The 27,656-nt window shown below is 36.6% G+C and overlaps 1 protein-coding gene across 1 annotated transcript in view; it reads left to right on the forward strand.

The window, feature by feature from the left end:
- Positions 1-174: 174 nt before the first annotated feature.
- The window catches only part of LOC5571688 (Bardet-Biedl syndrome 1 protein), a 47,402-nt gene continuing 19,920 nt past the window's right edge, over positions 175-27,656 (forward strand). Inside the window, exon 1 of the mRNA XM_021840782.1 lies at positions 175-283. Coding sequence (XP_021696474.1) covers positions 243-283 — 41 coding nt within the window. The 5' untranslated portion in view covers positions 175-242. The remainder of the gene's footprint in view (positions 284-27,656) is intronic.

Raw genomic sequence — 27,656 nt, forward strand, 5'->3', positions numbered from 1 at the left:
AAACCCGACCCGAACCCGAACCCGAAAAAATGAAAATTTTCAAACCCGAACCCGACCCGAACCCGTCGGGTTCGGGTTCGGGTCGGGTTTCGGGTTTGAAAACCCGAGACCCGACCATCTCTACTAACTACCACTCTTGGAAGCTCAAGCGCGGATTAATGGCTTGTCCGTTGTTCGTAATGGATTGTGGGAGAACCAACACTTGGTAGTTAGGAGCAAACGATGGGTCGATGATGTGTTGAATGGATTTTGTTCCATGTGGTATACTCATTGACGTGAACAGGTAAGTAAACGAGCTGTCTATATGCGTATTGTAGTACCTACACTTTGGAATGAAACCATACAGAACGGTGATCAAAATTGTATTTTGATGTATCTGCTGGATCGTTTTAAATAGTATTCATCTCTTGTACTTTTTTATTATTCCTTAATTAGTTTAATATCAAATATTACAGTCTCTTCATCTATCTAAACTTAATCTGTTCGGCAACACTATGATCCTTTTTAGAAAAACCTACAGTTCTACAATAATATGAATGAATTATTCAAAATAATACTAAAACAATGCAACTTGAAGTAAATTCAATGAAGCTAAAACTATTAAAAGAGACAAATCTGAGGTCAGATTTCTGATTGAAAGTTTGTATAAATGATTTGAATTTTCCGTAGCGTGAACTTTGTTATACCACCTATCCCCTTCTGAGGTATTCACAGTATATTGACTACCCCCTACAAATATTGTAAAACAGACATTGAAAGCTGAGCAGAATGTTAAAGGTTATTCAAATGCAAAAGAACAACTGTAATAACTACAGTCATTTCAAATCCTCCTAAAAATGATAGAATTGAATTCCGCTTCAGTCAAGCACTAAAGCGTCCTCCCACGCACATTGAACACACATTTCTTACAACAAACGAAGAAAGTTCAGTAGGTATTGCCGGAGACGTAGAGTACCGGTTTCTCTCGTCAATATTTCATTCCATAAAGTACCAGGAAGGATTTTACTTTTTTCTCTAGACTAAACAATCAACGCAGCTGTTGCTTGCTGACCTTATGCTCGATTCCGCAAGATAGATATTAGCAGTTCACGTTTCAAGTCATATTGCGAGACTACCTTTTCTACACTTAAATGTTATTACCAAAGCTACAACTACAATAACAGCCCGATGGTAACAATCAGCTTAACTGCTGCTACCCAGTATTAACTGGTAATGGCATTGCTGTTGATGGAATGAGATGCGAATTTTTCCTGTAAGGAAACTTAGCACCACCGTTGCTCGAGGTTCCATTAAGGGGACACGGGAGACCGTGTTATTTTCCCTATCTTTCGTCTCACTCTAACAATTATCATCAAAACTTTGTGGAAGCAATTCTCGAGTTTTAGTGAACCGATGAAGCTGAGAATGTATCGGGTTGTGCACTACATATATAGAATCATAGTGATACATTTTTCGCATCGATATATGGAGTGGTTCTTGAGATTTGCTTCTTGAAATGGATAGGGTGATTATAATGACGTCCCGTGCGGCCTTAAATCTCCATCCACCCAGATCGTCACCGTAAGATTTCGTTAAGGTTAGCCACCCATGGGATGTGTAGGTATTCAGTGGACACAACCACTTAGCACATTGGCTCGTTCTTAATTTTTATTTGAAGTAAACGTCGTCATCTACCGCAGTCGAGATCATTCTACTTGGGGCGGTGCTGCGATTGTGTCAGTGATGAAGGATTTGCGCCTTTGTCGCATACATTTGAGCTCCGGCCGTGGCTGTAATAATGGTTGAGCAAAATATCCGCCAGATGCCGATACATCACACAACCCTGCCCAGCCATGAAGGGTGTATCGTTTAAAATCCGTACGCACTGAAATTACTCTAAATTTTGATACGTTGGGTAACAATAATTGAAATTTTGGGTAGACATTGTTTTCGTATCCGTTGTATTCGTTTACATTTTGTGAGTTGATTTTGGGTGGGGTCATTAGACGTAAAACGAACGACTTTCGTGCAGAATTTCAAAACTAGAGCTGGACTACGTACTACAACTACTACTACGTACGATCAAGGTTCAGAAGTCTTCAAACCGTGACGAGAAACAAAATACGACAGGGTTCGTAAGTTGTACTGAACCTATATGTGACTGCCTAGGATAAATGTGATATTCTCAAGACCTCAGGACACAGAAAATGTAGAAGTTCGCCATGAAATTCTTAATTTGAGATACGATATGTACCTGCGGAGAGCGAAGAACCAGATGATTACTATTCCCAGTGAGTAAAGTAAATGATCATTGAATATAGATGTTCATATAAATTTCGATGCCCAAGATTTCCTAACCAGTTCTTAAAGTGGATTATCCAGAAATTTGGCTGCTTGGATTTTATTCCTAGAAACCTTCAAAAATGTTAATGGATTTTTAAAGAAAATTCCAAAGATATTGATTTTATTTAATGTTGCTCCATTTCATCCCAAAATTGTTCAGACAATGTTACATACTGTACGAACCTAGCTAGATGTGCACCGTTTTAAGAACCCCTATAACGATAGCGAGAGAATGTTTGTTTTCGCCAATATGCATAAGGCCAACCATATAAAGTAAAGATAGGAAGGAGGCGAGTGAGTTGATGCCATATAGCGTGGTTACACTCGGTCACATGCGTGGTTGAAATCAAAACAATACCGCAAAAAACATTTTTCGGAATAACCATTTTTCGGGAAATTATAGGGAAAAATTCTAGCAACTTGATACAAACAATCTTTGCTCACGCGATTGAAACTGCACGGTGCCCCAACAGACCATTATTATGAAAAAAAAAAAAAATGTCTATCAAATCTGAGTTCAGGGCTCGATTCCTGAGGTCATTCTGCACCTCTGGGCCAATTTAAAAAAAATCCATAGGAGGAATCTTAAGAATTCTTAATCTGAAGTTTTTGACTAAAAAATTAAAAAAAAAAAATCATTTTTAAAATTACACAATAGCACTACAAAAACGGTCAAAAAGTTTACAAAACTGTTCACAACTAGCACACAATTTAAATTTAAATATTTCTTTGTGCGTAATCATTATTACCGAGATACCTTGATACATTGTCTTGGATAATTGAATAGCATCAGGAGCGCTCCAAGCAGAAGCTGTCCAATTTCTCTATTGAGTCAGGAATGCTTTTCATAGGGGTTAGATAGTAAGGACTGTATCGGAAAGTATTCAATATATTTAACTGTTTCTGAAAGTTTTGGACGATCTTACCAAATTTTTCTGATTGTCAAGCTCAAGCGGGAATTGAATCTACATTCCATGAGGCGATGCGCTTCCCGCCTGACGACACTAACCGCTCGGTCACTAAGCCCAGTTTTCTTTGTTTAACCGATTGAAAGGTAAAACAATTAAATAACCGATTCACAATGTTCTTATTTTGGATAAAAACGATCTAAGAATAAATGGAGCACAATGTTTGTTTCTAATCTGGAATGACTTGGTTGCTCTGGTACGCTCACGATTATATCAGAATGAACATACGCGGATGTTTTCCACAGAGCCCATAACCTCCACCTGATTGATGCATCTTTCTTGCGGCATTCACACTATATGACCAGCTCACTGAAGTTTGTCGCATTTGTTTCGCTAAATCGTCTGCTCCTGTTCTTAAATAAATGTGCTCAGGTAGCCAAGAATCAGCGTTTTATACAGGACAAATTGACAATGATGTTTCATTTGGGCATGCTTGCATTCATCATTGTTCTCGCATTACACAGCGTAACAAAAATTTCATTTCTGCGTTTCTCAAGGAACAAATTATGTGTCTCTAGTAGATTTGGGGATGCTGTACCTGACGTCGTTCTCAGAAATGTTCCAGCACGTCACAATTTTTTGGCTGGTCGCCAAAGTTCTATAAAACACTATTTTCATTGCTTACTTTACTTTACATTTGCTGGCTCTACGTCCTTCAAGACATGACCTGCGCCACAATGTTACGCCAACTAACTGGGTCCATGGCTGCTAACCTCCAATTTCTCGATCGCCCCACACTTCCAAGATCCTGCTCCACTTGGGCAAACCACCTAGCTCGTTACGCTCCCCTTCGTCTTGTACCGGCCGGATTTGAGTTGTATCGTTGGTAGTTCGACTGTAGTTCGTTGTTGGTGATATATTGGCTTTTCAGTCTTGACAAAATTAAAAACTGTTATTTTATTTTGTCCAACGTTTCGGTCCGTTTGGGACCTTCCTCAGGGACTCAATTGTTACAGTTCTTTCGTCCAGTGTGGTTCGGTAGAACCTGTAACTGTCTGGAGGATTGATTTTTCCCGCACGACCGCAGCCAGTTTAGGATGCTTTTTCGGTGGGAAAATCGAACTTAAAGCTGCGCACCGGAATTTAGTACCTGATCCAATATCGATCACCATTGCTTTTACATTTGAGTTGAACACCATTTTTGCGGGATTGTTGTCCGCCATTCTCACAACGTGTCCCGCCCATCGTACCCTTCCAGCTTTGGCGACTTTCGTGATACTGCGTTCACCGTAGAGTTGCGCAAGCTCGTGGTTCATTCTTCTCTTCCATACTCCGTTCTCACATACTCCGCCGAAGATCGTCCTAACCCAAGTAGCACGCGAAACATCTTCCAAAGAAATGCTTTTCAAAAATGGTTTCAATCGCGTATCAATAAAAGCATCTGTAACGCCCAAGTCACAAATTACCGTGGCGTCTCGATTTTGTGCTGCCTAGGGAAAGTCTTTGAAAAATTAGTGCACAGTGCTCTGTATAATGTAGCAGCTCCTCTCATCTCTGATAGTCAACATGGCTTCATGAAACATAGATCCACTTCGACAAATCTAATGGTTTATGTAACTGCGCTTTCTCGTGAGTTAGAGATGGGAAATCAAGTTGACTCCACATACATAGATTTCGCCAAGGCATTTGATACTGTACCGCATAAAGCCATTATCAGCAAAATGACGCACATCGGATTCCCTAACTGGATCACGGAATGGCTGCTGTCGTATTTATCTGATCGGACAGCATTCGTGAGTGTTAATTCCGCGAAATCTCGCTCGTTCAGCATTACGTCTGGCGTACCCCAAGGAAGTGTCCTGGGTCCGCTGCTTTTCAACATCTTTGTCAATGACTTATCTCTACTGCTCAAATCATTTAGTCTTTCCTTCGCTGATGATCTGAAGATGTACCGCACCATAACTTCATCAGTCGATTGTGTAACGCTGCAAGAGGACGTGAACACTGTGCTGATCTGGTGTGGAAACAACGGAATGAGTGTCAACAGTAGCAAGTGCAATGACCATTTTTGCATGCGTATTAGACTGGCCCTTAAACAAAAAAGTTGTAAATTTCAACGGGACACCTCCTAGATATGTGCCTTTGGGTAAGAGAAAAGCTCTCTCAAAATTTCCACTAATTTGGTTGCTCCCCCAGCTGGCGCTTTCAATTCGAAGTTTGTATGGAATGTTCGTTTCAAATATATTGAAAATTGACCCTATGTCACTGTTTCGTTCAGTATACTAGTTAATCATGTTCAATTGTGCCCAGAATGACAAATTCACTATTTGATACCCTAATGAACATAGTTGCAGAAGGTTGTATCTGGATTTAAGGTCATATTTATTAACCTTTCAGTTGTTGAAAGTTAGGCTTAGATCAGCACTCCCGTACAATCACATATATGCATGCACCTTGTACCGCAGCACGCCCAGCGTCATAGGTGGCTATGACGCAGTTAGTGGCTACCACCCAGCTATGTTGAAGAAAAACTAAGCAGTATTGCAAATCTTCTTCAGATAGTTAAAACACCAACTTTCTCAGTTTTAATCATCATACAACCTACAATATTGTTCGCTATGGTATCAAGTAGTGTTTTGGACATTCTGGGTTCAATTGAACGCGATCAACAATTCTCTTGATCCAAACAGGAGATGTTGTGCTGTTTCCCATATGTTTGAGCTGAAAATCCCATATTACCTTCAATTCAATTGCGCCAGCTCATGGAACGACCAAATGAGCTGAAATTTTCCGGAAGTCTTCCTCTAACCCTAAGAAATGATCCTGCGGGGTGCCCCGTGGAATTATACAACTTTATTTTTCTCCCATACTGAGCTAGGCCAGTCTAATGCGTATATCGTGTGGCAGGTACGATGATACTCTATGCCCTGGGAAGTCGAGAAAATTTCCAACCCGAAAAGATCCTCGACCGGTGGGATTCCAACCCACGACCCTCAGCTTAGTCTTGCTGAATAGCTGCCCGTTTACCGCTACGGCTATCTGGCCCCTAGCTCTGCTAAAGTTATCATCTGCAAAATCAAGAAGTATATGTGACAAAACGCAATATTGAACAGTAAAATCGGAAACTAATCTCTTTTTCATTCGATGTAATTTTACTGAAAAAAATCGGCATTTCGTTTACACTTGATTGTATTTATCAGCTTAATCATATGTCTCAGTTCATGTTCAGATATAACCATCTTCTTTTTAAGTCTATGATATTATCTGCCACAGCCAGATTTTCAATACAGAGTCAAACGCGACCTACGAAATCAATAAACAGATTGACGATTAATTATATGAGAACGAAGTAACTGGTTGCAGGTATAGTGAGTGGAAGTCCTAGTGATGTTGATAATTAAATAGTACTTATTGGGTATTCGTTTGAAGTTATTAAAGACTTTGTTAATCTTCGAACACTTGTGACATATGACAATAATGTTTCCCGTGCAGTTAAAATCCTGTTGTGGCTGAGAATGTAAAATCAATGGATGTCACACTCACGGAGTAGCAACTACGAGTTGTACGGTCATCAATGCTTATGCTTATGTTGTGGCTGAGAATGTAGGATAGGATAATGTTTACGTGAAGTGCTGAGGGCAATACTCGGTTGAAAACTAGACGCAAACATTAAGAGTAGTACCAGACGTACAAAGAAAGAAAAATAGGCAAAATAAACACGGCATACTTCAGTGGGCTGGTTACTTAGTGTGAAAGTTGAAAAATAGGCTGTAAATAAATAATATTCAGCATTGCATGTTTCACGTTTATCGAACACAACATCAATACTATATTGATTTATTTTTTCTAGATTTAATTCTATTAAAATAAGATTGCTAGTTTAAGCCATGTTAAACATACATATGACACTATGTTTAGTTGATCCATTTGAAAATATTTGTAATTATAACTACGGTAGCAATTATATACTAGTTGATAATATTTTGGTCAAAATTGGGATGTTTTTGGAGGTTTTTTCATTGCTTTCACGAAATTTTAATATGAATTTTATTGAATTTTTAAGTCAAAAACATCAAAACAACATTTACCTTAAGATTCCGCCTAGACATTTTTTAAAAATTGGCCCAGAAATGCAAAATGACCTCAGGAATCGAGCCCTGTACTCAGATTTGATGGACAACTTATTTTCATAATAACGGTCGAGCACCGTGAACCGGTAATAACGATCTCACCAACACCTGTATGTGGATATTCTTACGTTTAAGAAAGTTCAGCTTACCAGATATGGTTGACTTACAGTGAAACAACATATTTTTTGAATCGTCTTTGTGACAGCGCGCTTTTTAAGTTGTTCCCAAAATATGGCCAGTTTACCAAACTGTTACCCTTTTGATACTGTTCTTATTACATTTTAAACGCCATAAACAGTTGAGCTTCAGATGGAAAATTATAAACAATTTAACACCAGTTTATCATACATTCACTGCAATTGGTATTGTTATGTCAATGTTTTGTACGGTAAAACATCTAGCAAAACTAAAGGTGTTACTGAATGTGAACAATGACACAAATAACTACAGTACACAGTGATTTTTTTTGCCGATTTTGTGATCGAAATAGAATAGCGTCTAAACCGTTGGTTTTAGTAAAAAAGTTTGTTCAGAGAAGTTTCTTGATTTGTAAAAGCGCTTTTTTTGACACTAGCGACCAGGTGATTAAATCACCTAAAAGTGAGATAAAAAAATAATTTTTTTACCTGTTCGCAATAGACGGTCGGTGTCTTCAGCAAAGTTGTAGCACATGTTAATTCAAGACACTTTGTCTAAGACACCAAATTTCTATCTCTTATACATTACAAGATATGTAATTTTATCTTAAAATGACCCTTAAAAATCAAAATTTTAGTATAACTTTTTTTCTACAATTTTTGACATTTTTGTGTCTTCTACAAAATTGTTCAACTACCAAATCTACATGTTTTTGCTGAACATTGCAACTTGCTATCTCTTATGGTAAAATAGTTATTTTCAAATAATCGATTTTTATGGGGCTTTTTTGGACTAATAGCATTAGTTTGGGCGCAGATTGACGCACATAGCGATTTGCGAATCTGAAAGGACTATTTTTTCACTTTCAAATGAAACTAAGAACTTTTGGCCAGAAGCGGTCTATTGATTTTTATGTTTAAACTATTTTAACCATAAGAATGCATTTTATAGATCTTACTCGGAGCATCGGTCTGTTTTGCCGGTAAACAAATTAAACAAACAAATGAAAATGATAAATCATGATAATAAGGAAGGTATAACTAATTTATAATCAAATCTATACCTGTATTTGTTGAACCAGACATTTTTCAACAGTTCTCACTGAATTCACAGAGTTTCTAACAATTATAACAGAATTCAATAATATGCACTGAATTTAAGGTGAAACTCCTTTGAATCCGTAAACTTCCGTTTCAAAGTAGTGGTACACAAAATATATTCTCTTACTAGTTGGTAGTACCGTAATTTCGGGTGAAATTGATCATTTTTCACGGTTTTTCTTGTCCGTTTTCTATAACGTTGACAATGCCAAACAATTTAATGCAGGAAAACAAGTACGAAGGTGAGTCCCATTGACTCATGCACCGAAATTTTCTAACAAATGTCATTTTAGTGCTAAGAAATATCTTTAAAATAAAAAATCGGAGAATCTCATTTTGGGGTGAAATTGATCACTTGTCGACGCGATTATTGTTAGTTTTCAAACCAACTCTATATAATAATTTTGAGGTCCCTGAATCCGAATATGCTTGCTAAATTCTAACCAAAACAATAATTATAGAAATAATGAATAGTTAAATTTCAAGAATTACGCGAAAAACGCCTAAATGTATGCAAGTTCTTAAGGAATTTCTTGATATCTAACAGAAATACAAATATTTCCACCAAATGACCATATTGGTACGAGTTTTAGTTATGAAATCTGGTTTGGGGATATATCTCAAGCATCCTCACAAACTTTCAGGTTTATACCATGTTCAAATCCTAGTTTAGAACTAGAAGTTTATGAATGTTTGTCAATACTGTACCGCACATGATTTTGGAATTTTACATTATTTCCACAGAAATAAACATTCCTTAACGCAAAAAACTTAACAACACACAATTCAACAATAGTTACGACAAACAACGTTCATTCACTGCAGGTTACATTAATATTTGTGCTCCATTAGGAAGAAATAAAATCGAGTGACACGGTGATCAATTGGGTTGTTTAGTGATGAAAAATTCACGTTTTTTTATGGCTTGATCGAAAGAACACATTTTTCTAATTGTAACACGATTTTACTGCGTTTTAATATCTTAATTTTGATGTAGTAAATAATTAAAATAGGTTTCATTCCGTCGACTGAATGACGTTTCAATTTACATAATGACAGCTCGTCCCGAAGTAAAATTTGCCGAGGGGTGATTCAAACACGATTTCCATACTAAATTCAAACGTGTTTTAAAAATAGTTCCAGGGCACGGAAAATTATGAAACTTTGGATTCTGGCTCAGTTTTTAACGTAGAATCAGAATATGCAAAAAACATGATACCCCTCAACAAGCCAATTTCACCCTACTGATCAATTTCACCCGAATTTACGGTAGTGTTACTTACTTACTTATTTGGCTTTACATCAATTATCTTGATAAAGCCTCGCCAACAATATTTCGCCAATTCCCTCGGTTCATGGCCGCTTCTCTCCATCCTCGACTGTGACCCACGCTCTCCAGGTCCTGGTGTACCTGGTCCATCCACCTAGCTCGCTGCGCCCCACGCCTTCTTGTTCCGACCGGATTCGTGGCGAACACCATCTTTACAGGGTTGTTGTCCGGCATTCTTGCAACATGCCCTGCCCAGCGTATCCTTCCAGCTTTAGCTACCTTCACGATACTGGGTTCGCCGTAGAGTTGAGCGAGCTCGTGGTTCATCCTTCGCCGCCACACGCCGTTCTCCTGCACGCCGCCGAAGATCGTCCTTAGCACTCGGCGTTCGAAAACCCCAAGAGCTTGCAAGTCCTCCTCGAGCATAGTCCACGCCTCATGCCCATAGAGGACTACCGGTCTTATGAGCGTTTTGTACATCGTGCATTTGGTGCGGGGGTGAATCTTTCTTGACCGCAGTTTCTTCTGGAGCCCATAGTAGGCACGACTTCCGCTGATGATGCGCCTTCGTATTTCCCGACTAACATTGTTGTCAGCCGTCAACAAGGATCCAAGGTAGACGAACTCGTCCACCACCTCGAAGGTATCCCCGTCTATCGTAACACTGCTTCCTAGGCGGGCCCTGTCGCGCTCAGTTCCGCCAACCAGCATGTACTTTGTTTTCGACGCATTCACCATTAGCCCGACTCTTGTTGCTTCGCGTTTCAGGCGGGTGAACAAATCTGCCACCGTTTCAAATTTTCTCCCAATAATATCCATGTCGTCCGCGAAGCAAACAAATTGTCCGGATCTCGTGAAAATCGTGCCTCGACTGTTAAGTCCGGCTCTCCGCATGACACCTTCAAGCGCAATATTGAACAACAGGCACGAAAGTCCGTCGCCCTGTCGTAGTCCCCGCCGAGACTCGAACGAACTGGAGTGTTCGCCCGAGATCTTCACGCAGTTTTGCACACCGTCCATCGTTGCTCTGATCAAACTTGTGAGCTTCCCGGGAAAGCTGTTCTCGTCCATGATTTTCCATAGCTCAATGCGGTCGATACTATCGTATGCCGCCTTGAAATCGATGAACAAATGGTGCGTAGGGACCTGGTACTCACGGCATTTCTGGAGGATTTGCCGCACGGAAAAGATCTGGTCCGTTGTCGAGCGGCCGTCGATGAAACCTGCTTGATAACTTCCCACGAACTCGTTTGCTATAGGTGATAGACGACGGAAGAGAATCTGGGATAGCACTTTATAGGCGGCGTTTAGGATGGTGATTGCACGATAATTTTCACACTCCAGTTTGTCGCCCTTTTTGTAGATAGGGCATATAACGCCTTGCTTCCACTCCTCCGGTAGCTGTTCCGTTTCCCAGATTCTGACTATCAGCCGATGCAGACAAGCGGCCAACCTGTCCGGGCCCATCTTGATGAGTTCGGCTCCGATACCATCCTTGCCAGCGGCCTTGTTGTTCTTGAGCTGTTGAATGGCATCCTTAACTTCCCCCATCGTGGGAGCTGGTTGATTTCCGCTGTCCGCTGTGCTGACGTAGCCATCGCCTTCGCTGTCCTGACCTTCTGTGCCTGTGTTCTCTGCGCCATTCAGGTGTTCATCGTAGTGCTGCTTCCACCTTTCGATCACCTCGCGTCCGTCCGTCAAGATGCTCCCATCCTTATCCCGGCACATCTCAGCTCGCGGCACGAAGCCTTTGCGGGATGTGTTGAGCTTCTGATAGAACTTCCGCGTTTCTTGAGAACGGTACAGCAACTCCATCTCTTGGCATTCCACCTCTTCCAGGCGGCGCTTTTTGTCCCGGAATAGGCGGGTTTGCTGTTTCCGCTTCAGTCTGTATCGTTCCACGTTTTGCCGCGTACCATGCTGCAGCATTGCAGCCCGCGCTGCATTCTTCTCCTCTAAAACCTCCTGGCACTCCTCGTCGAACCAATCGTTTCTTGAGCTCCGTTCCACATATCCGACAACGCTTTCAGCAGCGTCGTTAATGGCTGCTTTGACTGTCCTCCAGCAGTCCTCAAGAGGGGCCCTATCGAGCTCGCCCTCATCCGGCAACGCTGCCTCAAGATGCTGCGCGTACGCATTGGCGACATCCGGTAGTGTAGTTACAATTAATAAGACTCCGTTGCCAGTAATCCCAGCATCAGTTCCAGTCTTTTCAATTTCAACTGAATAATACTGCTTGACATCATGCCTAACCATCAACATTCCTGACAGCACTGCAAGCGTGCAGTCGACTTGATATTAGAAAAATAAAAAAAAAAAGCGGAAAGTTGAGAACGGGTGATTGTTTTGAGCACGGTTTAAGTTTTATGTTGTACCCATCAGAAATCAATGAGAAGGTGGCTTTCAATAAATAATTAATGAAAGTAAACTTAGTACGGAGTTCTACGTGTAGCGGAAATGGGGCAAAAAGTATTTTTCGTTAGCGGGTGAGTAAGTATAAACAAACGAGAGAATGTTCGTCGCTCGTGTTGAAAATTAGCACGATTTGTGAAATTTGGCTAGTTATGAGTTGCTTTAACTACAACAACCCAGGTTACAATTTGATGCTGATTAAACGCTTTTCTAACTAATTCAAATCAGCCTTTGTTTGAACATAAGCTGTTCACTGCCTCCACACACTTTTGTTCAGCTATTAAACATCTAATTCTGGCGATTTTATTCAGCCTTAAGCTTAATTAAAGCTTTATGGAAGGCTGAATAAAGGCCTAACATGCGCTTATCCGAACTTCTTTGAATGGCGAAAATTCTTTTTTTAGAACAGATGGCAACCTTCGAAAGCTTAACGATCGCTTATTCATCCTTTATTCAACAATAAACCAAAAACTGTTAAAATATTTACAGGATCATAGTTTTAGGGTTTTATCGACCAACCAACAATTTCAAACACAAAGGTGAGATGTGTGCTGGAATTTAAAGATGAAGATTAGTGAATATGAACATTTGAGAATTGAACTGGGATTCACTGATTTATAACCACTTACCTTGACATCTGCACCACATGAGACTGTGTGAACATCATTTAAAGCAAGGGAATAACTTATTGACTTATCTGAATAAGAGCTACGTTAAAGGTTGTATTGAGGCTGGAGAAGGCTATGCAAAAACAAATGTGTTTGTATGTGTGAGGAGGCCATTTTGCCTGCCATGACAGGGATTCCTTTCTATATGTCCTTAAAGTTCTGATTCATGTCCAATCGGCGTTCACTGTTACAGTTTTATATCATATTAGCAAATACTTTGTCTGTATTAGTATAAGTGAAATTTACATTCACTATAGAAGTGTCAGCACACATATTATTCTCGATAGTTTTTTTTTTAATTTTATTCCTACATCATAGAATAATTTGTATAACACGAAGAGAATTTTTATAAGCTATGTCGCGTATCGCGAGACTTTGAAAGGAACAAAGACATGACATGGTAGCGCCACAAATGAAAGTTGCGTAACAAACGAATGGCACCGTTTACAAATTACGTAACACTCTATGGAGAGTCAAAAGTTGGGTCAAACGTTATGACTTAAACAAAAATAAAAAAAAAGCATTTCCATGCTAAATGAAGTTTGTGGGTGAGGTAGTATATCAAAAATTATATAAATGGTCATAACGTATCAAATCCAACATGTTATACATGAAATAACGTTATGAAAACGAGAAAAAAATCGTAAAACTTAAAAAATATGCATTTTTTTCGTTTAACTAGTTTAAACATAAAAATCAATAGACCGCTTCTGGCCAAAAGTTCTTAGTGTCATTTGAAAGTGAAAAAATAGTCCTTTCAGAATCGCAAATCGCTATGTGCGTCAATTTGCGTCCAAACTAATGCTATTAGTCCAAAAAAGCCCCATAAAAATCGATTATTTGAAAATAACTATTTTACCATAAGAGATAGCAAGTTGCAATGTTCAGCAAAAACATGTAGATTTGGTAGTTGAACAATTTTGTAGAAGACACAAAAAACGTCAAAAATTGTAGAAAAAAGTTATACTAAAATTTTGATTTTTAAGGGTCATTTTAAGATAAAATTACATATCTTGTAATGTATAAGAGATAGAAATTTGGTGTCTTACACAAAGTGTCTTGAATTAACATGTGCTACAACTTTGCTGAAGACACCGACAGTCTATCTCGAACAGGTAAAACAATTATTTTTTTATCTCACTTTTAGGTGATTTAATCACCTGGCCGCTAGTATCAAAAGAAGCGCTTTTACAAATCAAGAAACTTCTCTGAACAAACTTTTTTACTAAAACCAACGGTTTAGACGCTATTCTATTTCGATCACAAAATCGGCAAAAAAAATCACTGTGCAGTATGGCTTAAATTATGATTACAGTTATAACCACATAGCAAAATGTATTTTTCTATGTATTTTTGCACATGTGCTGTAGAAAATACAATAGCAAGACTAATGGACTGTAAACATTTTAAGGTAATATTTAACTCAATTATTGATTGAGTCAAGTTCTTTATTCTATACATCAAATTGCTTTGCATGAATAAGCTAATTCAATTTAAATGGGTTTGTGTGTGTTTTTTTTTTATTAATTTCATGTTCAATATCATGGATAATTGCTTGGAGGGGCCTTACCAATTTCCCCCCGTGTTTGCTACTCCAGTTTCGCCAGATCAGCTGCATTTGCATATGGAAACAACCAGATGAATGCTTGAGACTAAAAGACATCTTCAGTGTATAATAAGTGCTGGTGATCTTCTATTTTAGGCAACAATGGCGCTTGTCACGTCAGAAACATTCTGTAGAGAAGTGGGAGGAATTGATGGTGCATTTAACACTAGCCCGCAGTGAACCGGATGTTCCCTTGCATCTACTCCAGTTCATGTGGGTAGGTATAGAAGTAAGATAATTTTATGGCAAAGAGGCTTGCTTTTAGTTAGAAGACTGCCTAAGTATTAGGCGTAAGGAAATTCGTGCTATAATGATGGAAAGATGAAAGCGTAGGGAAACAATCTCTTGTCCTTTCCTGTTCCAAGCGATTGCTATGAAGTGATGATAGATTAAGAGTGGAAGATAGAAGCATGTGAAAGATACAACTACAAAGTACGAGGGAAGAGACGGGCCTGGGATTGAACTCATGGCTTTCTGCTTAAGAAGCAGAAGCGGTAGCTATTAGACCATAAAGTTCATCTTTATGGGCAGCATTGTCAAGACTACCCAAGTAACCAAATAGCACTTTAATTCACCCTCCGTGCTTATGTAGGGCTTTTATAGAGCTGACATGGCCAATATTAGCCTTATAACAGCCCTCTAAGCCCAAAAAGGTGAATTAGCGGAATAGTGGTTACTTGGGTAATGATATAGATGTTCAAAACTGAATATACACTACAGTATGGCCCATAAAAAAAAATTAGAAAATCGTCATTTCATATTTTATGGTAGTTTTTATATAGAAAATGTTAATGAAACATAAATATTATTCATTACTTGTATTGTTTAATCTATTTAGACTCAGTTTTTGGCTTTGGACATGATTTTTAACTGTTACTTTCACCTTACCATAGAGTAATTGGAAGCATACCTTCAAATTTTATCATGCGGACGTTGAGTTCAATATATGTGTGAAGAAAGCTTCTAAAACACCAACGATGGCAACGGATTCTTCACAGGCCTTGTCTCCAACATACGCCCATATCAAATGATAGAATTGGTCCATACCTGGGTAATTGGAGACTTAAACATATTTTCGTAAAACGGCTCATTTTGGAGGGCTTTGATGCCTTCATATAAGTGTGATAATCGGCTCCGTTTTGCCCAAAACTTATGAGCTAGTATTGATATAAGTTGTCTCTAATCGAAGGAACTAATTTCATCCTCAAAAATCTGTTATAGGACTCCGTATTTATTTTTTATTCAACCTTAACAAAAAATAAAGGCATATCAAACCTATAAGACGCAAATGCCTTCAAAACTATGACCCTGACAAAATATTTTATTGTGATCATTAAAAACACGTTTTTTAAGAACTCCTCCATCCTCTGATACCAAACAAACTAAAATTTTCAACAATAAAGTGTGATTTTTGAAGGTGGAAAGTTTATCACCAGAGTATACGACAATCAGACGCTGTTTTTAGGTTTGGGCGGACCTTTGAACTTATTTGCTTTATTACATAATTTAGGACAGTAAGAAAAATATGACAAAAATTGTCCTGGATAGCGAAGTTGTGTCAGAATATACTACAATAATCAGAAATTACATTTACTATCAAGAACAATGAAAATTACGCTTGTGGATGCTATAGTCACGTTCGAACAATTTTCGCATTTTTTTATGGGCCATACTGTAGAATGTAACATCCAAATGATAATATTTTCATGTTCATTTCTTTTACAGGCAAGAAATAGTAATCATTCCTTACATCTTTAGCTACCGAAAATGCCATTACACAACGTGATAGAGTGACATAAGGCTAATGATGTCGATTTAATGACGAAATATCTGAAATTCGGAACTGGGCCCAAAAGAAGAAAACTTGGTCATTTAAGAAGGAGCACCTTCTGAAATGACATAAAGTAATGAAGAATGTAGAAGAAATGAAGAATGCAATGGATTAATATGTCCTGTTGAATGGATGAGGAAATGGCCAAGGTTTGCGCTTTCGGATATTATGGCAAAATAAAGTTATTATGCCAAAACTATTTCTAATTGTTTTGTTCTGCTGCCTGAAAATTTGGTGATCATCGGATAAAAACTTAAATCTTGAGAAAGAATTTTGTGTGTGCAGATTTCAAACGGTACACCCTTTAAACTGAACCACGGGCGAAGGCACGTCTTGCGCGCGGCTATTGACACGCTTGATTGCTTGCGTGGGATTCCCAAGTCGCGCTGAAGCCAGAAGCTTCTGAGTCCAATGGCCTCTTTTTCTGAACTTATTTCCATACGTTTGTGGATGTGCAGAATCGTTTTGCCACCATTGTCAAACTCATTTGAAGGTATGCTTGCATGTGGTCATTGTTTACGCCGAATGCAGATCCTATCGTCCACTCGTGATTCTCGATTCGTTGCTCATTAGCCATAGCGTGTCAACGGTTCAATTTTATGACTGAACGGACATTAATGTGACACGTTTTTCGATCCAGATATCGATCACTTGCATAGTTATGGCGTTGTAAGAATTTTCTCTTTTGTTGTTTTCTGTTCTGATTGCTCTGGTAATGCGCTGCTAAGCTATGTCAACACCAGCAAACACGACAAACGGATAGAGACTACGAAAACCTCTAGCGGTGGTGAATGCTCGAGCAAGCATGCAAATTCAATGTTATAGCTGTTCAATGCTAAAAGGCTTGGTTGAAGTACAGCTTCATTCCCTTTCAAACTGGAAGTGTTGTCACGAATGCAAGGCCTTCCGATCGATTGCTTTGGATTGCTGTATTGGTAGATAAAACTATTGCAATAGGCATTCCATGCGAGATCAGATCGGAGCAGTACATTGCAATTTCCAACTTATTGCAACTCCAACAGCAGAACAGCAAACCAAACTGCAAACATCCTATTGCTAGAAAATATATGCGCGATAAGAAGATACATCATTCCGTTCCACAGTCAATCAGCTGATGACAAGAGTCCATCCCCCGTGTCCAACAATCATGCTCTGAAAACAAGGTCACCAGTGTATGTCACAATCCTGTTTCAACCATTAGGTTCAACCCTTCAATCTCTGTATACTTTCTTTTAACTACTCTCCAGCACAAGCCATCCATAATAGTGCAATTAATCATCAACTGCCGTCGCATTTAAATGATGAATAAGCTATTCCAGCACTTGATAGCTAATAAATACTGCTAACTACGCATGTTATCTGCAATACGTGGGCAGTCGCAACATGGGCTCGATGACTGATAAGAGAGGAGTTGCGTTTGACACTGCACATGTATGAAAATAGCACGATGCACCTTCACTTTCTTCCTTCCCGGTCCAGCTTATTGATTAATCAAGGTTCGTTTGTATCGGTTACAGGTTTAGATAGCTTTAAACGCCGGCAGGTATTTCAAGTTTTTTTCGTTAGCTTTGATCTGGTCAGCACCAACTACTTTTGCACGTGATAAGCAACTTGTTGCAATGACCTCTTTTGAGGGAGTTATGTTTATTTTCAATAGAAACACACTCGTCAGTTTATTTAAGACTTTTTAAAGCTTTAAATATATATCATTTGAGACATAAAACTGAATGTTTTGCATATTGTCCATTTTGCAGTAATAAGTATTCACAAACAATTCTAGAATAATATAAGACAATTCAGAAATAGCCTCAACATTTTCTAATATTTCTTTCTAGCGTTCCATCTCAATTAGGAAAGATCCTGATTATCATCATAGTTTCCTTATGAACACTTCCACAGTTCTTAACTGAGAGCATTATTTGCCAATCGACTGTTTTCCATTCATATTTCATGTGCTAGGTACAAAGATTCTCGATGCCCTGGGAAGTCGAAAAAAATTTCATTACCAAATCTCGAAAACTTATTCAAACAGATTCAAGTCAAAAAAAGTAAATAAACTTACTTTATCGATTCTACGTGTTTCGCAGACGAAATTCTACACGTTTTGCTCTAAACCAACTCGATTTTTCACTTTTAGAACGTTTAATTTCCGAGTTTACAAAACGACGAAAGTAAGATTTTCAACTTTTGCAACCTAAGCGCTACTTTCGCCGCCCCGCTGTATGGAGAGACAAAGTGGCTTAACCACGAATCAAAACAAAACACTACTTGAGTCGATTTTACACTGGTAGAAAAACGTCGCAAGTAATTTAATAAAACGGCTTATCATTTTGTCATAAAATCTTTAGTTTTTGAACGCGAGCTTATTGTATGCAAAATTTACAGTCTATGCTATGCTTTGCTATGCGAGCTAATTGTATGCAAAATTAAAGCGATGTATACGGCGAAAAAATGTTAAAAAGGTGATTCATTTTAAAACAGTTTTAGAAGACAGGTTGTGATTATTCTGAATTAATTTTCACAAAACCGTTTGGAAGCTAGATACGTCGATTTGAAAAAAGTAATCGAGAAATGATCCTACATCGGTGGAATTCGAACCAACAACCATCAGCTTGACCTTGCTAAATAGATGCGGGTTTGCCGCTCTGGCTATCTGGGCCCCTAAATCTTAAGTTTTTTTTTCTCAAGAAACTGTTTAAGTATTTATCCAATAATTTCTGCATAAGTTACCCCACGGTTGCATCTAAAAATTCCTTTGAGTTTTTATCTAAAAGCTTTTTCCAGGAAATCTTGTCAAAGATTGCTCCGCTATGTTTTGTATCGATTTCACCTATGATTTCTTTGTGAATTGCTTCAATTATTATTTCAATAATTTCTTGGAGCGTTTTTACAAAAATTCTAAGATTTCGAAGGTTTCCAATGTTGATTCTTTGACGAACTCTTCTTAGGATTGCTTTTTTTTCAGGATTTAAGCATTTTTTTCGATTTTTTGTTATAAATTATTCTTAATATTTCTTAATGCATTCATTCTAAAACAAAAAAAATTCCTTGCATTTCTCAAATAAAAACCAGTTTCAATACTTCAAGCATGATAAAGTAGAGCTGCGAACGAGAGCCTAAAAGAGAGAGAGAGCGATAATAATACTCATTTCTCTTATTTATTTATCATTGGGCGTAGGTGTTTTATTTTACTGACATGATAAACAATTTTCGAGCATCCTGTAACAATAGTGCCCCCAGGGAGTTTGTTTAGATGGGTTTTAGCTGCACTGTTATCCCCCCGATCAAGCAGAGCTGTAGCAGAAGATATTAACCTGATTCTCGTGATGTGTTGCGAGTCATGATTATTACAGAGAGCGATATTATCCATTGGACCTCTTGCTTTTCAACTTGTACTCAGTCTATTCTAAGAGCTCCACACCGTGAAAGTCTTCTCGACTTGGTAGAAAATCACAGCAGTTATAATATTGATCAGTGGTGCCTTTGTTTCTGTTGTGGTCAAGAAAAGGCTTCGAAAATAAATCTAAAAAATACGGTAGATCACCAAAAACTAAAGGAATCAATATATCAGCGACTTGAAAGGTATCTCCATCAATACCACAGTCAAGCTGTGTACAAAATAGTTTGGCAATATGGTATTAAAAACGTGCTAAGAACAATACAGTCAACTTTCCCCAACCCGATATTCTGTATTTTTGTTCACAAGCTCGATTGAATGCGCAGTCCTTTCAATATAGTGTATAGATACTTTGACCCCTATATCGGAGTCCATACTTCTCCAACTTTATGTCCTGAGATTCTATGATGTCTGTTTCAGTGCCCCATACAAGTTCACCTGTTTTACCCGATATTTTCATGCAAAGTTTCAATGTGTTGAAATTTTACTATATTCAAAGTTTAAATCACCTTTTCGAATGTATTTTGTTAAAATGAAAAAAGCTCCAAAGTTTTAAAAATATCTGTTTATTATCTCGATATCTCCTATACACTATGGTCCGTTCAAAATCGAATTAGGGAGAGTTGACTAATTTTGGAACAGCTTCATCAGTGGATTGCACTTATGATTTTTTTTTTTGAATGGAATTCACATTTTACTTAAGCTAGTTCTACCTAGAATTAAAATGTAATTTGTCACGCATTGAGTTTATTTTTTTGCTCGCGCTTACAGAAGAAGTTCAATAAGCTTTGATACCAAACAAATCGGAGTTATATTTTATTACTACCATAGCAAAAAACAATTATATATAGGATAGTCCGAATTAGAACATGGGGGGTTCGGATTGGAACAGGGTTCGTCCAATTCGGACCTTCTGGAAAATTTTGTTCAAACATGTCTAGTCATGTCCTGGTAGGAGATATCATAAAACTCTCTGAGTAAACAGTGTGCGCGCTGAATCAGGTTTTCACGATAACATCAAACTTTTGATGTAGTTCATCGTGCTGAAAAGATATGGCCAAAAAACTGTTACTAGATCCTAATTTGACCATGTGCCCCTACTAAATTCGGTTTTTTCATCTACTCACTCTAAGAAGTCGTTTAGGATCTAGAGAAAATTATTTCTTATATTGTAAAGCAGAAGCTTGGTTTACCCGTAGGGGGATTAGGGGCATAATGAACATACGGGGCGAAATGGACACCCTCTCAATATCTGATAATACACATATTTCATCAAAAGTTCATTCACTGCATGAAATCTGTAATGCATTTGAAATGCTTGACGGTAAAAAATTTTATTTTTTGCTTCAATTGTTCTTTAAAATTTGACTTAAAATTTTTCTCAGTTTCAAATTGGCATATAAGCAAGACCGTGGAAGAATCTAATTTTTGAGCAAAGTAACGAACCCAGAAAGGTTCTTTTTAGCTATTATGATTGAGGGAGAGTCCTTTTGCATATCAGAATGATTGACAGTCATTGAATATGTTGGAATAACTAAATTTCATACAGGTGTTCATTTCGCCCCGATACCTTTTTACCAGCCTTGTTTTCGACCCAATTTTCTAACTCGCTTTTCTGACATATGATTTGATTTTTATCACTATGAATGAATGTGGCACGTCGTACTAACATTAAACTTGAAAACTAGCCGGGGGTAATTTAAAAACATTGCCATTTAAGGGTCTTAAAACGAACATTTGCTTAACGTGTCCATTATGCCCCTAATTCCCCTACCACTAAATTTAAGAAAAGAAATTATTGGAAAAATTTTATTGAAAACCTTGACAGAGAAACTTCATTATCCACATTGTGGTCTGTAGCAAGAAATTTGAGAAATTATGATAATTCTTCTCCTGTTTTAATGGAGTATTCTGATAATTGGATTGATCAATTTGCATCTAAGATTTGTCCAGATTATGTTCCTCAATCTATTAATTTTAGAACAAAGCAATCGATTAATTATTTTTCAGAGCTTTGTTCACCATTTTCATTAGAAGAATTGGGTTTGGCATTATCTATTACAAATAATACTGCACCAGGTATTGACAATATTAAATTTTTCGTACTTAAAAATTTACCCTATGAAGGAAAAGTTCATTTACTTGCAATTTACAATTCATTTTTCTTACAAAATGTTATTCCATTAGATTGGCGTTCAGTTAAAGTAGTAAGTATACTTAAACCAGGAAAAGATTGGCTTCATTGGCTGATAGTAGTAGACCAATAAGTTTAATATCATGTCTTCGTAAACTTATGGAAAGAATGGTTTTAAATCGTCTTGAGATATGGGCTGAACATAATAATATTTTTCTCCATGTCAATTTGGTATCAGAACAGGACGTGGTACTCGTGATTGTACAGCACTTTTGGCTTCTCAAATTGAACTTGCTTTTAATAAAAAAACAGGATACTATTTCTACTTTTTTAGACGTGTCTGGAGCTTATGATATTGATTTGCTTTTTAATTAAATGAATTCTTATAAAATTCCTTTAATTTTATCCAATTTCATATACAACTTATTTTCATTTAAAATTATGCATTTCTATCACAATGGGTCTTCTAAATTTACTCGTAATAGTTATTTTGGCCTTCCTCAAGGATCTTGTTTGAATCCTTTTTTGTACAATTTATTCACATGTGATTTTTCATCTGTTATCCCAAATGGTTGCTTTTTAGTTCAATTTGCTGATGATAATGTTATTTCCGTAAGTGAATATAATAGAGAAATAATACGTCATTATATGCAAATTTGTTTAGATAATATTGGTTCGGGGGCTTACGATAATGGTTTCACGTTTTCAGTGCAAAAAACTAAATATATTATATTTTCACGTAAACATTCCTCAGTAAGTGTAGGTTTATTTCTTAATGGATATGAAATTGAACAAGTATTTGAATACAAGTATCTTGGTATTTGGTATGATTTAAAATTAAATTGGAACTTTTAAATTAAATACATCCAGAAAATTTGTTCTAAAAGGATTAATTTTCTTCGTACAATTACTGGTAATTGGTGGGGTGGTCATCCTTCTGATATGATTATTCTTTATAAAACTACAATACGCTCAATTTTAGAATATGGTTATTTTTCTTTTGGTTGTGCCACTCAAACTCATTTTTCTAAACTTGAAAAAAAAAATCAATTTCGTTGTTTAAGAATTTGTTTAAAATTAATGAATTCTACTCATACTAAATCTGTTGAAATTTTGGCAGGAGTGGTTCTACTCAAAATTCGTTTTCATGAATTAAATTGTAAATTTCTAAGTCAATGCTTCACAAATCAGCATCCTCTTATTCAAATTTTAAGTGATTTACACGGAATAAATCCTTCTAGCAAAATGTTAAACACATTTAATCATTGTTCTACCGAAAACTTATTACCTGGTTTTCCAAAAACATTTTATAATTGTGATATTAATGCACATTCTTTTCAGACCTTTGTTGATAAATCTTTACATTGAAAAATAAATCAATTACCAAGACATATGTGTGTTCGATATGCCAAATTATGTTTTGAACGAAAATTTTGTGGCTTCGACCAAAAATTTATTTATTACACAGATGGATCATTAATTTAAAATAGTGCAGGTTTTGGAGTTTATAATATTGATGTAGTCTATTTTTACAAATTGAAATCTCCTTGTTCTTTTTTTTGTAGCTGAATTAATAGCATTGTACTTTACATGTAATATAATAAAGGATCATCCTCCAAATATGTTCATTATTTGTACTGATAGTTTGAGTTGTATTAATTCCATCGAGTCCAGAAAACCCATCATTAAATTTTATTGATACGAAAATTGTTATACGATTTGCATTCTCAGGGGTTTATAATTAAATTTGTTTGGGTTCCAGCCCAAAGTAATATATTTGGTAACGAACAAGTGGATTATTTAGCTAAACTAGGAGGTACTCGCTGAATTATTGATGAACGAAATGTTTTTCATTCGGAATATTATGCTAAAATCAAAAGAAATGCTTTAGATTCTTGGCAAATTGATTGGGATTCTAGTGATAAAGGTCGATGGTGTCATTCCATTTTTCCAATTGTGGTTGAATGGTTTAAAAAATTGTCTGTCGGAAGAAATTTCATTTGCATGTTTTCAAGACTTATTTCTAATTATTATATTTGAAATAGTCATTTATATCGTATTAACATAGTTGATTCAAATTTATGTGATTGTGGAGAATCTTATCAAAATATCGATCACATAGTTTTTAATTGCAAAAAATATATTTTGACTAGGAAAAAAATAATAGACGAATACAAAAATTTAGAAATTACAGTACCTATATCTGTTTGTGATATTCTTGGTAAAAAATCACTTCCTATGTTAAAAATTTCATACAACTTTTTCAGAGATATTAATCATATTGTTTGATACAGCTTTGCTTTTTATCTCTTTCGTTTCAGAAATCAAGAAAATAACCTTCCCTTGTACCCTGCAATAATCCTCCCTTTTTGGTTACTTCCTTTTCAAGAATTCGGCTCTGATATGGATCACTTCCGGTTGAGCCTTTAGTTTTAAGATTTATTTTTGTAACGTAATAAGAAAAGATAAAGAGGTTTTGTGCCCTTTTGAGAACGATTTCCAATTGATATCACTCAAAGGGGGTTTTTCCCTCTTTCAAAATTTTTAGTTCAATAAATAAATAAATAAATAAATAAGTCTCCAGAAGCAACTCCATACGTGACTCTTTGCATTCAGCCAGAAATAACTAAAAGGAATCCTCTAAGAATTCATACTGAAATTTCTTCGGGGATGTCTTCAGTGATTCCTCCAAGATTCCTCCACTCTTGATTTTTTTCATTTTTCAAGAGATTCTACCATTGAAAACACAACGTAACAAGAATGACATTTTTGCGTGTCTCAAGAATCAAATTATGTGTCTCTTGTAGATTTTGGCTCGCTAAATCTGATGCCGTTCTCAGAAATGCTCCAGCACGTCACAATTTTTAGCTACAGGTCATCGAAGTTGTTTAAACACTGGTTTTATTGATGTTTACCTGCGAGTTAAAGTAAGTTTTATCAAACTTTTCGTGATTTTATCCACAATACATGCAAAATAGGACTTAAACTTTCAATTTAGATATAATTTAGTTGAAATTGCACGATTAAATTGAGATTAAATCGATTTTTTAACATGCCTTAGGTCTCATACACAATTCTTCGTTTCTCTTTTATGGCAAGATACAATACTTTTCTTAATCGCCAAAAAATAACATTTCATCTTCAAAAATATTATGAACTTTGTTGATAAGTATTCTTTTACGCATGGAGTTTGAATTCTGTGGCAAATTAAGCATATAAATTGCCATACAAGCTGGCAAACTTGCATACAAGTTGGCTGAAATAGTCAAATTTTGCATTATCAACAGTCAATATCTAAAAAACTAGACGTGCTATGATATTTTTGAAAAAAGCAATGCACACTGGTCCAGGAAGCTAATTTAGGCGGACATGAGGTTTTCGTCAAGATTTATTGATTTTAGAGCCATAATTTATTCTGAGAATATGTTCAGAATTTTCAGTACTACAAAATGTACGAAACAAATTTTTTTTTACGGTGATCGCAAGAGTGACGCATATGCTAACTTTTTTATTTTAACAAATCGTAAGTTGGTATGTTCAGCAAAGTTGTAGCAAATGATCATAGAAACAACTTTTCCGTAAAAACTTTTTCTCGGATTTGCTTCAGAGCCGAGATAATAAAGTATTTTTAATAAAAAATCGTTTTTTGCTCTTAAGTGTTTTATTTTTTAGTTTTATTGGCCTACTATGTTCTACAAAGTTTTTATACTTATCATTTGCTACAACTTAGCTGAACATATCAAAGTTGTATTTCTTATGGTTTTTATGTTTTTTGAGTTTTTCATCTTAAAATTAGCTATTTTGTATGCCTTGTATCTCAACTATGAGCACCTCAAAAAAATATATCTTTCCACCAAATGATTTTGCAGTCTTTCAAGTACCTGTGAGCAAAATTTGGAGAAGATGATATTTTTCTATCTCGTTTAAAATCGATTTTACTAATGGACGATATGAGATAAATCCATATTTATTGAATATTCATACATGTTCAACTCACAAAAGTCATGGCTACCTAAGCACAACAAACAAAAGGTAACACGTGTATTTATATAGAAATATAAAGTACATCGTTTTTCAGTTGTTTTCGATTAACTTGGAAGCTTCTGCAAGAAATTCATCGTCTTTTCCTCTACCTGTATTTAATCTATTCCTAAGCAAGATCACCAGGTTGGAAGTCAACATAAGTCGTATAAAATACATATACAAAATTTACAGTCCGATTGAATTTCCCAGAATCTTCTGATGGATTTATTCCGTATTTTTTATGCTTCTTCGGCGGCATGCCGGACAGCATCACTCCATGCGAAAGTAGTTTTTGCACCGTTGGAGAGAGTACATACCAATCGTAAAACTGGCGATACTAACAGTACGTTTCTGACAAAAACTGTTCAAATGCCTTCTCGTTAATCTTCTTTGTAGAACATAGTAGGCTAATAAAACTAAAAAATAAAACACTTAAGAGCAAGAAACGATTTTTTTATTAAAAATACTTAATTATCTCGGCACTGAAGCAAAACCGAGAAAAAGTTTTTTCGGCAAAGTTGTTTCTATGATCATTTGCTACAACTTTGCTGAACATACCAACTTACGATTCGTTAAAATAAAAAAGTTGGCATATGCGTCACTCTTGCGATCACCGTAAAAAAAAATTTTGTTCCGTACATTTTGTAGTACTGACGATTCTGAACATATTCTCAGAATAAACTATGGCTCTAAAATCAATAAATCTTGACGAAAACCTCATGTCCGCCTAAATTAGCTTCCTGGACCAGTGTGCAATGGATTCAGCCACCCTTAATCGAGTAAGTAGCGGTATTTTGGTGCTTAAGAAAAAAAAACGTGATCCGCAGTGTAACCCAAATAAAGGATACTTGAATTTCTTCATGGAATTCATATGGAGCAACAGAGGCACCTACACACTTAGCTATTTTTCACTAGCTCGGCTGTTTGAACCTCGGTTTTTCGATTTTAAGGCTCAAGAATCCATCATTCAATCATCAGCAATCATCAAGAATGAAAAACCAGTTTTTTCATTCAAATTCAGTTTCCTAAAAATCTATCATTGTATTACAGACAGCAAGTGCAGTACAATGATAGATTTTCTTGAACATTGCTTCAGCTTTGAGCAAAAAAACTGGGTTTGAAAATTTGTAAAACGATGATGGTTATTTTCCTCTTAACCGAGATTCAGCTAACAAGTTGACTGATTGCTTAGCTTAGCTTAGCTTGGCTTTTATTTCCTGAGATCTCGTGAAATTTGTTTGGAGACTACTCGGCCACAGACAAACAGACGTAACACTTAGAACAAATTTCTTCAAAATCCATCGCCCAGTTTACACCATCATCATCTGGTGAGCATGTTGCACGAAAGGGTGTTTCGTATAACATACAATATACCAATGTTACCAATGATTGAGACTCAAAAGTTCACTTTTGGTAGATTTTGGGTTAAAAGGAAACTATATCGCTGATTACGAGAACACAATGGATACTAACAGAATTTAATTCTTGAAGAAGTAACTCATGCATTTATCAACAACTAGAAAGTTCAGAACACAAGTCCGAATCGAACTTTTCTCTACTTTATGGTAAACATAATTCTATACAAGCAACCAACTGAAGTTCGGTTAATTACTTGAAAAAAAAAAGCCAGTTTTTTTTCTGGAAGGGGCCTAGGGGGGCATAGCAAATACTAATGTAATGTTGTTCGATAATCACGCAATAATCACGATTTTCACAA

The sequence above is a fragment of the Aedes aegypti genome, chromosome 2 (assembly GCF_002204515.2).
Source record: "Aedes aegypti strain LVP_AGWG chromosome 2, AaegL5.0 Primary Assembly, whole genome shotgun sequence".
NCBI classification, from domain to species: domain Eukaryota; kingdom Metazoa; phylum Arthropoda; class Insecta; order Diptera; family Culicidae; genus Aedes; species Aedes aegypti.